General features: G+C 43.3%; 3 protein-coding genes across 3 annotated transcripts; 1 reads left to right on the top strand and 2 right to left on the bottom strand.

The window, feature by feature from the left end:
* The first annotated feature begins 1,057 nt into the window (after positions 1–1,057).
* Positions 1,058–6,172, top strand: LOC106648129 (pro-resilin). Its single transcript, XM_014364809.2, has 3 exons — positions 1,058–1,176; positions 5,229–5,738; positions 5,816–6,172. The coding sequence occupies exons 1-3, from the start codon at positions 1,171–1,173 to the stop codon at positions 6,170–6,172; spliced, it is 873 nt and encodes a 290-aa protein (XP_014220295.2). The 5' UTR covers positions 1,058–1,170.
* A 2,977-nt stretch (positions 6,173–9,149) lies between these two features.
* On the bottom strand, positions 9,150–10,400 carry LOC106648130. The gene is made up of 2 exons (XM_014364810.2): positions 9,701–10,400; positions 9,150–9,622 (listed from the first exon to the last, which is right to left on the bottom strand). Exons 1-2 carry the CDS (start codon positions 10,238–10,240, stop codon positions 9,290–9,292), a joined length of 873 nt encoding a protein of 290 aa, XP_014220296.1. The 5' UTR covers positions 10,241–10,400; the 3' UTR covers positions 9,150–9,289.
* A 1,812-nt stretch (positions 10,401–12,212) lies between these two features.
* On the bottom strand, positions 12,213–12,869 carry LOC106648131 (pro-resilin-like). Its single transcript, XM_014364811.1, has 2 exons — positions 12,699–12,869; positions 12,213–12,611 (listed from the first exon to the last, which is right to left on the bottom strand). Exons 1-2 carry the CDS (start codon positions 12,867–12,869, stop codon positions 12,213–12,215), a joined length of 570 nt encoding a protein of 189 aa, XP_014220297.1.
* Between the last annotated feature and the right edge of the window lie 453 nt (positions 12,870–13,322).

Here is a 13,322-nt window from a genome sequence, read left to right on the forward strand (position 1 = left end):
AAAAATTAGATTTCTTGGGCTTGTATTCCATATCATTTCAATTGAGTTGTGACACATTAAGTATGCGCATGGCCCTACCTCGAAATAGCGCAACTGTCATCGTTACAGATGTGCAATTACTGAAATCAAGCAATGCAATCATAAAAGCCGAAATTTCGCAAAAAAAAAAAAAAAAAGACAAAAAGAAACATGGTCAAAGTGATGCGCATCGATTGCGATCGTCATCGATCGATCATCGCACCGAAAAAGTTGGGACGGCAATAATTCGGCGCAGCTCGCAGACGAGCGCATTGACACAAATACAGTGCTTATAGCTCGGCGCGAAAAGAACAATGGAGCAAAGAAAGAAAAGGTGCACGTACGTATCGGGCATTCCAGAGCAGCGATCATCTCGCTCGTAAGATCTCGTAAGATATATCGCATCATGATGTATGTATGTGGATAAATCGGCTGCCCCCCACTCTCCTCGAGCTCCTCGCATCTTCGCATGCAGAAAGAGATGCAGAAGAAAAGATGCAGGTCTCGCGCGCGCGTTTTTTTTTCTTCTCCGTTTTTTCATGCACAGGAGCCGTGAGGATATTATATGCGAGTCAGGCAGCCCCTTGCGTGCGAACGAGTGGGGATATCGATGGACTGCGAGTGGATGCAGCAGCGGTGGCGCAACGGCCTTGGTATTACATATTCGCATGCCTCGCGGAGGTGGATATTCCCTATACGTTTCTACATGTTAATGATAATAATGCTCAAGATGCAGCAGCCTGTGTAAGCGAGTACGCGTGTGTGTGTGCGTGTGCAAGTCGGCTCGGTGTGGGCACGTGGAGACCAAAATCACGTTGATGACGAGGTGGTGGATGATGATCATCATCGGCGTTGTTTGTATGTGCTCCCGCTCGTGCATATGCAATACACAGCCGAACGAGCGTTCGGGGCGCGAAAGGTATATAACCAGCAGCCCGGCAGATGCTACCTCGCATTCGTCGTTTTGCTGAGTCAACTACCCGAGAGTGGTAGTAAGCATTGCTCGCTTTACCTGTGTCTCCGACTGTTGGTCTTCGGTACTGTGTTTTTTTATTGCTATCGCGAGCGATAGTGATTGACATTCTGCTATTTTTCAAAGTGCCGCAAAATTCCTTATCTCCAAATCTGCAAATCGGTATCGTGTACTTTATCATGAAGGTGAGTTTCGTACTTAAAATTGATAATCTTAGCGAATCCGTAAAAACTTGATCATTATTGGCTTAATACACCCCCAAAAATTTGAATCGAAAGATCATGAATAAAGTTTTGATTATTTTATCGGTTAAGCTGATTAAATTCATTTTAGAAAAACAAAATATTTCATTAAATGCAAATTAATTAATTAATTTTTAAATCTTATTATCATTTCAAGAATAAATGCAAATATTCCCAAGCGGTCAGACATTCATAATTATCTGATTCTCATTTTTAATAATTTTTTATTTTTTATTTGATTTTCATCGATTTACCTTTTTTGTATTATTTTTAACCCATTATTTTATTTCAATTGATCGTTCAATATTAAATTCCTCTCGAATTATACTTTAAAAATTATTCTTTAAAAATACCAAATTGGCATTATAAATAAGCGATAAAATTATCTAAATTTTAAGAAAAGGGTGATTGAACATTATTATAATTTTACGTTAATAATTTAAACCTATGTTAATTAAATTAAACTTAATTACAAGAATTTTTTATAATTCAAATATACTCCTCAGAATTTCTCCCCGTGAATGACTCAAGTTGTCTACAGGATTCGTAGAGTATATTATAAATAAACTAACTAGTAGGTAACGCATTTCTCTACATATCGTATCTTATGACTGACTAGTATAGCCTATAGTAGTGTATAAATCAACGATGAGCGGCATGTGTGTGCTTTTACTTGCAAGAATCACGTAAGCTATGTGTACCTATTACCTCTCATAGTAAATCAGGATACTGTGTGAGCCGCGTTATCGCTTGACATAATGAGAATATACATCTATATATAAATTGATGCTCGGCCAAGTGCGTGATTTTATACAAGTAGTTTGCATATATAATACTTTATTTTTAATTTTTATTACGGATCCAATTAATTAAAAAAATATTTTGATCAAGGTCTTTACTTCATTGATTTTACTTCAATTTTACAAATATCGTGTATAATTTATTCATTAGTTTAAAAAAATGTATGTTCACTCATAAAGTGAGGATCTGGATCAAAGTTGTACATTGGATTGAACAACTTACCAAAATCTTGGAAAATATATATTACACACAAAACATTAGTGTCATTGCTATTAGCGCATCCCAATAAATCTAAACCTTGCTCAATCACTCGCTTCATAGAGTGCATATTACACACGAGTGTGTCAATGCAACGAAGCGCTTAATGCCTCGTAATTACGAGCCCGTATAAACCTTCGTTCTCGCACAACTCAATTAAATGTATTACCTGCTCGGATTTTTGATACGCGTCCGATAATTCTCGGTAGCTTCTCATATTTACAAAAGGATGCGGAGCAGTACGCCGATTAAAAATCAGTTAAACGAACGATTTGTATGACTTTTCTGATCGATTTGGTAGTTTACACAGGGACTGCAGCAAGATGCACCGTGTGTCGAAAAGAGAAAAAAAAATACGAGCAAGTGTATCAGTCAAACGAAAGATGATACCCAATTCTTACGCAACTGCCGGTTCGCGCGCGGTACTCGCGTTGCGAAGAGAACGTGTTAACGAGCGTGCGCGATATTTTCTGCTCTCCTGGCGCGCAAAGCCATACGCCGCGAATATTATATTCACGGGCTGTGCGAGATTGATTAATTACAGAATATATAATGTATCAACGGGCAAAGACCAATGCGATATAATTTTCCGTGCGCCAAGCTCATTGTGCCGACCGCGATTTTAACGAGCCCTGCCTCGGACGTGATTTCGAGTTTTGTTCTTTTCCGTTTTTGTCTCCGTCTCATTGCTTTGCGTACGTATAATCGCCCGACAATGCTATTATATTTAACGCGGGCGATATTCATTTACGCTCATAAAATGCGATATGCTTGAATGCGTAATTATTAATACTTATACGCGATTTGTTTGTTCAAAGAAATGCCATTTTTATTGATTGTTTCGATATGCGTGGCGCATTCTCTATTTAATCTCTCTCTGTCTTTCTCTCTGTTCGGCTTCGTTCAAATCAAACATGATAATTATTGGATCAGAAATTTTTTTAACATTCCACTCTATTGTTCACGCAATGGTTGAAATGAAGAGTCGCGCACCTATCACCACTCGATCGAGAGAAAGAGAGCAACTCGCGCAATCGAAATAGTGTTAGGCTTTAATTAATTTTCAAGCGTGTACTACTAGGTGTGAGGAATTTTTAAAATCACATATGTTACGAAGACAGGATAAAAAAAATTGGAAATCATAGTTAATTTAGCTTTAATTTAGTTTTTTGATCAAACTCTCAGCAAAAAATCTCGATAAATATCGAATAATTTAAATCAAATTCAAATCAAATTATTCAAGTGCATATAAAGCTAATTTAATGTTTTATGCTTCGATTAAAATCAATACTTGCACTTGTTAATTTACTCCAACGCAATTGGATTCAAATTTTCATAAAGCTTCAAAAATGTAATTAAAGCCAATTTGTTCTCTTAATTAATTTGTAAATTTATTTCAAAGATAAATTTAAAATATATATCATCTCAGTCAATATCTTTCGGTAAAAAAGTCATGAGGTGTTCAATTTTTTTCGCTTCAATCGATTGGAACATGTATTTACCCATGCAGCCAACCCATAGAAATAGAGCAATCTAATCTCAAAGTTTTCAGACTCGTACGTATACGTACGAATGTGAACTCTGCTAGAAACACATTAACGGTAAGCTACAAGACTATTTGGAAGAATCCCTATAATTCTCATCCAAGCGAGCCAAATGAGAGTGTGTGTCGAGAATGACAAGTTTAGCCTTCGATAAACTTGCGCCTAACTTCTGAAACAGTGGGAACGAGTGTTAAAATTTTCTGGATTTGCATTTACCGAAAATTCAGCGAGTGTATCGTAATTTATAAGCTCGATATAAATCCCCGCAGATATCGATCACTAGAAAAACGATTCAATTGCTGCATGCGGCGGTTTTCGGCTACATCTCGATAACGTTGATGATGATTTCGCGCAGATAATTAATAGCCCAAAGATTCGATCGGCCTCGTACAAATTTCTCCTTTTTAAGAAAACATGAGCTTATCGGAATCTCGTGCCGGTATAATAAGGAGCAGAGTAATAAATAAATAAATAAGTACGACTGGGTTTGCACAATATTAGTTGCTGCACGCGTACAGAGTGCCTTTGCCGGGCTCGTGAGCTAAAAGAGGTCCATCACGAAATTAAAAGCAAAAGAGTTTACAAATATACCCACACATAGACAAAAAAAGGGACGCGCGTGTGTGTGTGTGCAAGTGGAAAAAGGCACGCTATGCGTGTGTGCATGTGCGAGCCCCTGGCAGCTCGGTACTACGCGTGTACATATTTATAAAAGCGAAAGGCGCGAAAAAAGATTGATTCCGCAGATTTTAATTCCAATTCTCGGTGCGCTGCTCCACGTGCGCGCTCGAGGATCTTTTTTCGAATCGTTAGACCGCCTGCAGCGGCAACCCACATCTGTTTATACATGCATGTGCAAGTTTCATCGGATCGCTCTTACTCTCTTGGCATTGCAAAATTCTCCGACGCGCGCCTGCTATCATCCTGTACTCCAAGCCGTTGCTCCTCTTCCAGCTTTTCTCTCGCTCTTTCTTTTTCATTTATAGTTCTTTGGGCTTTTTTTCTTTGACGCGAGGCGCGTGCGTTGCGTCAAAGTGCGGAATTGCGTCGTATACAAGCGCGGTAGCGGCGCTCCTGCGCACTCGATGTGTTTTTCACGAGTTATATGCACGTACTCGTCTTACCAGACTAGCTACGATAATGAGCCGGAGCGAGAAGCGATTTTTCACCTTCGTTTGTTTTGCTTTTTTCTCAACTTTTTCGAGCTTCGTACAAACACATTAATGGAGCCAAACGATGCTGTGAAATCTGCCTCCCAATTACATTAGTAGAATATAAATGTACTCGGCGTATCTGGAGCTGAAATCAACTCGTTATTTCTTTAGTGATTATTTTTCATACTAGAGTCATTATACTAATTAGGTAATTTTATTTGATCTGCGGCTATTTCAGATGAGGTTATTATCCACAATGGCGTTGCTGGTGACGCTCGCGAGAGCCGAGCCCCCAGTGAACAGCCAATACTTACCACCAGACCAGTCGTACGGTCCGCCGGGAGCACAACAAAAGCCGCCACCGCTTCAAGGTGGCGGAGGTGGCGGTAGCCGTCCAGGCAACGGAGGAGGTTTCGGTGGTTCCAACCAGTATCTACCACCCAATCAGCAGTACGGTGCTCCCAACGGTGGCGCTCCCAGTTCACAGTACGGAGCCCCCAACGCGCCCAGTTCTCAGTACGGTGCTCCCAACGGTGGCGCTCCCAGTTCACAGTACGGAGCCCCCAACGCTCCCAGCTCGCAGTACGGAGCGCCGAACGCCAACGCACCCAGCTCGCAGTACGGAGCCCCCAATGCTCCCAGTTCGCAGTACGGACCACCCGGTAGCGGACAGGGTGGCTACCCAGGAGGTGCTAACGGATATCCCGGTGGAAGCGGTTCCGGAGGATACGACGACGGCAGCAACGGCGTGAGTAATTTATCCAACAGATCGAATCGGTTTGCGAGAACTGCGATGCAATGAAAAATCAATTTCATCATTTTCAGGAGCCCGCCAAGTACGAATTCGAGTACACAGTCAACGACCCGCCATCGGGCAATGACTTTGGACACAAGGAGATGCGCGACGGTGACCTGACGCGCGGCGTCTACTTCGTCCTGCTGCCCGACGGTCGCCGCCAGATGGTCGAGTACGAGGCGGATCAGAACGGCTACAGACCAAAGATCACGTATATGCAAGTAGGGAACGGTGCGGACGGCGGCTACCCGAGCGGCGGCCCCGGCGGTGACGGCGGCTATCCCAGCGGTGGACCCGGAGGCTACCCGAGTGGAGGACCCGGCGGTTATCCCAGTGGCAGCGGCGGCAACGGTGGCAACGGCGGGAGTGGCTACCGCTACAAGTAATCCCCGACTGGAGAATGCGAAATTAGACGGGGCCGACGTGCAGTACTCGGAGTTGCGCGCGATCGACGAGGACGATTACACCTCGAACGACGACGAAATTTTAGTTTTTTCCTAGCTCCTTTCTTGTCGGGTTGTGTTGTCTGAGTCTGCCGAGATCTTTCGCTATAATAATTGTTCAACGTCTTATCTCGCGCGATTAAAAAAGTTTCGTCAGTTCATACCGTAGGTATGCTCGCGCGCATTATTTACGCCGCTGTATCTTTTGTTGAGAAATCGATCTATCGCGCGCAATAATCGCATCTTGCGCCGAAGGTGTCGCGCGCGCCATCGAGTGCTCCATCGCCGTTGTTATGTAAAAATTTTTTACTATTATATACCGATAGTTACCGTGACGAAAAAAGTCCATCGTTTTATAAAAGTTATTATATCTATTTACGTCTATACATATAAATATTAGCAAGTTGACTCATAAATAGACGATTTTGACTTTGATACGATAGGTCAAAGTCCCCACTGCAAATGCGATCTAAATATTTGCCCGCAGACTCGATCGTTGATTATCGGGTGCATCGAGTTTAAGGGCAAATGAAAAAAAAAGAATAACTCCTGTAAATTTATATCCTCAGACTTTTCACTCAACTTTTTCTACTTACTTATACATACTGCCTGATAGAATCTGTTATATATGTAATGAGTGCCGACAGCGGGTGTCGTATGTAGCTCAAATGGCTGTTCACTCTGTAACATATTATCTTATTTGTGTGTATGCTCATAATATTACATATTGTAAACAATGAGCGACGCGCCTAGACGTGCGTCGTTAATATTTTTATACTTTGCTATATTTATAGTCACACGCTATACATATGGTAGCAATAAAAGAAATGACGAAGAGAAGCAATAGAATGAGTATATCGGGGTTACGTGTACGCGTGTCTGCGAGTGCATTCAAGGAAATTGTGACTCGTCGATGAAGCACGAATGTTTAGAGGTAGGACACGAAAATAAGTGTATATTGACAATGTCAAACGTGTATCTCTTTATTCCATCATTTTAAAAAACATGTATAACCAATTAATATGCCGTTTGTAAAATATATAATTGAAAGCTCAGAAATTCCAAGCGTCATTTTTATTCGATCGCGCAGATCTACGTGCTCGAATCGACTGAAGCATTGCCTAACAGCGGCAGAGGCAAATATCTGCAAATATACCCAACCCTATCGAGCGCGCATAATATATAAGTGTGCATAAGGTCTAATTTCGCCGCGTGTCGAATCGTCTGCTTTCTATACTCGGTTCGGTATACAGATATATTTGCTCGTTGCAGCAGCATCGCGGCGCATTAGAAATTTTATATTGTACGCGATTTCATGCAAGGAGTTGCGCAAATTGATATATATAGAAATTAGTCGCTTAGCTATACATATGCGAGTGTGTAACGAGTGTGTACGAGGCGGCTCGACTGGAGCACATCAGCCTCTCGTGCTCTCTTCAGCCCGCGTAACTTAATAACGGCCGCGCGCGGCGCGTGCTCGACTGCTACTACGGAAACAGATAAGATGCATAATGTGTGCCGAGCGCGCGAGAAGCACGAGAATCATTACGTATAAGCTGTGCAGTGCCGATTTTTATCATGCTGCGTGGCAATTTGCATGTGTTTTTTTCGATGCTACGCTCGATGACGCCATCCGCCTGTAATATGTATATCTATGCGCGCGACGCTGCAAAGAGTCAATTTCACGGGGCGCCAAGATCGTGGCAATTTTTGGAGCTTCTGCGTAAAATCTGACAAAAGGATTACAAAATCGATTGTCATGGCGAAGAATTATAGCATCGGCACGCGCTCGTGTACTTCCAGCTATATGTATACGTGCGTATTGCAGTTGAGTACATAAGCTGGCGCGTGACGCGGGTCATTACCTTAATTATGGCGCAATGGTTATTTCAAAATTAAATCATAGCATTGTTCGAATTCGCAACGCGGCGTTGATATCCAATAAGCTTATTGTATTCTCGTGCGAGTCTCGCGTGTACGCGTGCATCGCGCGGGGCGAATTCCTTCGGGATCGAAATTAAAATGCGCCTCCGCACAGCCCTCGAGTGCATAAGGAACAAAACGCGTATGCACGCGTACACGCGCAGCCCGGCCGTATAATTCAAATTCATTAAATGCGTATTTATTATGTGCGTACGCAACGCAGACAAAGTCATATACACGGAGTGTACTTGTGTTGTAGCTGCGCAGCCTAACAAAATTCCACGGCTTAATGCTACGTATATACAGGTACACGCGTACATACAAGTGTATATACGTACGTAAATGTAATTCGCCGCTATGCATCGAGGTATCTGGCGCGGTGCATCTTCATCGAACCGTACGATCTCTCATTTTCTCTCTCCTTCTCTCCTTCTCTCTCTCTCTCTCTCTTTCTCTTTCGAGCAGCGGGCTCAGAAACCTTCGTACGTATATACCTATGGCCTATATAAAACACGAGTACATTTCCATGTACGCCGTAGTAATTGAAGACCTCAGGAATTTGTGTATATACATAAGCTGTGTTTTGTTATATATTGTGTGTATAGGATTCAAGCGAGATTGTGGGCAAAGCGGAGGCTGTGTGGAATTAAAATTCGATGAAATTTTTGCATCTACTACACCGTACGCGTGGCTAATTATATAACCGATTACAATGTGTAGTACCGCGGCGCTTATTACGAAATTGAAACAATAACACTAAATATTTTCTTTAAGCTTTTTTTCTTTATTTACAAAAGTCTAGCTATAGTCTATTACGAAGAATTAAATAGCTACGTTAAAATAACATACATTATACGTATTCGTTGCTTTTCTATCTTAATAATGCCCTGTACAATTATTTATCGAGTATCATCAAGAGTTATTTCTAAGATACATCATGAACAAAATTTATGCTAAAAATTAAGTACAAAAATGCAAAATTGGACTGAATTGAAAGATTAAGGGTGTATTTGATAAAAATACTATACAATTAGCGTCACGTATGCGACTGACATGTGTGGTAGACTTTGGATTCGCACGTATACAATAATATATTAGCGTATACAGTTGCATCACTCGATTGAGCAATGATTTTCGTCAATAGCGAGCGTAATCGAGGCTCTCGGCATTGGGCCCGTAGCCTAAGCTCGCTTGAAACTGTGGCTGCAGTGGCTGCTGCTGGCGAAGATCCTGAATGGTCGGCGGCGGCGAGGCGGACGCTTGCAGCACGTTGGCGGCCTCCTCGTAAGTGATCCTGGGCACGAAGCCGTGCTCGTCGGCCTCGTAGCTGACCCTCTGCTTGCGGCCGTCGGGCAGCAGCACCGAGTACGAGCCCTGAATGCGCGCGCCCTGGCGCTGCTCCTTGTGGGCGAAGTCGTTGCCGAACTCGTCGCTCACCCTGTACTCGAAGTTGTACTTGGCCACGCTTTCCTGTCGTAGTCAAGGGGCAAAAACACGCGTCGTCAGAGTAATTTTACGTCGTGCGCTTAACTAGTGACCAAATCTTACCGTAGAAGTTGGCGCTGCGTACTGATAGTTGGGGCCTCGAGACGCGATAGCGTCGTTAATTTCCGTCGCAGTGGTAACTGCTGTCAGATAATTATCATCCGTGAGGTTAATGCCGGGCTCGTTGCTCGCAAGTGCGCGAAACTTTGGCTGCTGCTGCTGCCGTTGTTCAGTCAATCTGTCTTCGGTCCTGTAAGGGGGCGAGAGACTCGTCGGTGGCAAGTACTCGTTTCTCGGATCGATTACGCTCTGTCTCGTACTGCTCGCGATGACTTGCGTCGGAGACAAATACTCGTTTTTCAGCCTCGTGGGTGGCGTCGCGGTAGCGAAGAAGCTCGGTCTCGTCGGACTGACCGAGGACGGCGGCAGATATTCCGAGCCGAAGGTGGTCGCTGCCACCCCCAGCATCGTCGTCGTCGTCGTCGTCGCTGCCGTTGCCGTTGGTGCAGCTGGCAGATACTCTCGACTCGGAGGCAAGTACGAGGAGCTCGGGCTTTGCCTGGGCGGCAAGTACTCTTTGGAGGGTGGCCGAGGCTTGTCCATCACGGGCAAGTAGTTGATCGATGGCACGACATCGTTGCTCGTGGCTTGTACTCGTCCTTGAGCGGATAATAGCTGATGCTGCTGATGTTGCGACGAGCTCGGATTACGATTGGTCTTTGAGTCTCGAGACGTCGTCGTCGTTGTCGTCGTCGTCGTCGCCGTGGCCGTTGTCGGCAGCAGCGGCGGCGGCGGTGGTAAATACTTGCCGACGAAAGCACTCGGCCTACTTGCTTTGAGGCTCGGCTGCGCTGCTGCTGCTCCATCGTAGCGGTAGGGGTAGGACGAGTGCGTCGTCTCTGCAGACTGACCGAATCCGATGGGCTCGAGGCTCGCCAACGTCGCTGTCACCGATATCGACATCAATACGATGCCGAACATCTAACGAGGTGAACGAATTAGCAACCGTTACAATTAGCCACAGCTTTATTCGATTCGATGGAAACGAATTAAAACGAGTGCTTATTAGTGCGAGCTCCGAGTGCTAGTGCAGCTGTCTTACCTTCATGTTCTCGGCGGCGAGTCGCGAGTTGCGAGAGCGTCTCTCGATCGGAAATGCGTCGCTCGATACTCGAATTGCGAACAATGGCCTGCCGTTGCTGCTCTTATATTTATATACAATCGGTCCGCGGGACGAGTATCTCTCTTGCTCGCCTCCCTCTGCAATTCGACCACGTACCACCTCTATGTGCGTATCCCGCGGAAAACGTTGTCGTACAGTCATCCTTCCAGTTCAGTACAATGGGAGTCACTGCGCGGACCCGCAGATCAGTAGCATATATCCAGGATAGTTAGGCTCTAATGGTTTTCTTATTCACTTCTTACGCATACAGTAGTATATTCGCTTACTTGACTCGAGCGAGATCCTATAAAAGTATCTACAAGAACAATTGACGATGATGACGTGCTGCGATTGGAATGGCTAACTATGATAATGTATTCTTCGGTACTATGTAGCACACGTCGATTCGAAAATTAATTAATCAAAATTGATTTCTAATCGATGCCATTTGTATAATTTGTATAAAAACAGATGCGCGAATTAATATTCATATGCAAAATTAATTTTCAGAAAAATAATTCTTTCAATTTTCTTATTACAGTAAATAATAAAAATTAAAAGATGAAAAAACGATGAGTAAAAATCCCGATTGATTTCTCTTATGGTAAAAAGATAATTTATTCATATTTTCATGAATTGCATTAAATATTTATATTAGGAGAAAAAAATTGTGTGGTCAAAAAAGTAACGAATAAATTATGCTGCGTAATATTGATTTATTGGTTTTAAATAACAGATATCTTTATGCAAGTGCATAAATATGTGCATCAATTTTAATAGAAAAACAAATTTGTTCAAATTGCGTTTTGATAAATGTGCTTCTTCTCCCCCTCTCTCACCTCTCGACAACATAGTCCTGCTTGATATGTATATGTATTATATATAGAGGGTAAATAAAAACGAACGGGTTACTCTTACGCGTATACATATAGCGAGGAATATCCAATATCATCGAAAAATAAATATTCATTGGAGTCGGCTGAACCCTATATCGCCGTACTTTGTGTGTGTGAGCGTGAATAGGTATACAATGTACGTATACGAGGTGCGCACTTGTGTGTATAAATATATGTATGTATATATTGTGGAAGGTATACTCGTGATAGAGAAAAAATAAAGATCGACCAGCGAGCGCGAGAAGCAGCGACGCAATATAGCGTGGCGTTCAATCCGAACTTTATTGACGCAGACACATATCTGGCTGCTGCTGCTGCTGCTGCTCCGTGTGTATATATGCACCATATATGCATGCGCATACATCGAGTAAAAATATCGAGATAACTCCCGATCTCGCTGGCTACTGCCGCCACTGTCCCTGGCCACACTCGCACACACACACACACACACACACACACACACACACACACAGAGGCATACGGCGATCGCCTTTATGCTCGCCTAGCATATACATATCTACGAATAGAGGTAAAGATTGTTGGATCGAGCTGTATAAGCCGGTGTGGTCGTGCGATAGCTCGATACCGTCGGAAAATAGGGAACAGAATCAGCAGCGGCAGCGCTGGCAGGGCGACGATAAGTCGCATAAGCGGCGCCAGACACAGACTTCTTAGCCTGTCCAGTCTGCTTGTACGTAATCCTCGGGCGAAAGCCTCGCTCGTCCGCCTCATATTCGACCAATTGAAGACGACCGTCTGGCAGTAAAACGTGGTAAGAGCCGCGAGTCATCGAGCCGTGCCGGCGCTCCTGTTGACCGTAGAACGACGGCGATGTGCTGTGAAATGCGTTTCTGCCAGAAGGTGCCTTCTCGTCTCTCACTGCGTACGAGAACGAGTAGTCCGCTGTTGGATATGTCTGTCCGAGTTTCAAAAGACCATTTTAATTTCTTTTTTTTTTTGCTCGACTATTCGAGAGAATGACCAGAAGTATTTGAATCCTTACCGATTGCTGACGTCTCAGAATGTCCTCCAAGTCCGATGATGAACCTGACGCTGGAGGTAAATATGAGCGATTCGGTGGCTCAGCTTCTGAAGGTAAATACAAGCGATTGGGTGGTGCTTCGTAGCTGTATCCCGAAGATGGTTCGAGACTGCCCAAAGCTCCGCCGATCATTATTGCAACGCACAAGACCGGGACCTTTAACAATTTTTTTCAATGCAATAACTAAATGGAAAATCTCAAGCGTGGATGAACGAATATTTATTTTACCTGCATATTATTTTCAGAGAGTACTACTGTATGAGTCGACTGAAGTACTGTTCACCATAAACTGGCTTGATTTTAATTTTTTCGGATATTTATATAAAATTACTGCTTCATTTTATGCCCACTCCTTTTTCGATTTTGTGTGAGCACGCAGGGCTCATCGCACCATGAAATTAATTCTTCTTGTGATATCATGGAATCAGCACCAGCAAAATATTCGTGGTTGCAAGAACAAAGTGGCTAACGAGAGAAAAAAATTGCGAATAATATAAGTCAAGGTCAAAATTGTTCCTGAAATTTTAGGTATTCATACGGAAGATTGCAAAACCATTTTATCATTTCATAGATAGCAAATCTGCT

Source organism: Trichogramma pretiosum, unplaced genomic scaffold (genome assembly GCF_000599845.2).
Source record: "Trichogramma pretiosum strain Unisexual culture from Peru unplaced genomic scaffold, Tpre_2.0 scaffold24, whole genome shotgun sequence".
Classification (NCBI taxonomy): domain Eukaryota; kingdom Metazoa; phylum Arthropoda; class Insecta; order Hymenoptera; family Trichogrammatidae; genus Trichogramma; species Trichogramma pretiosum.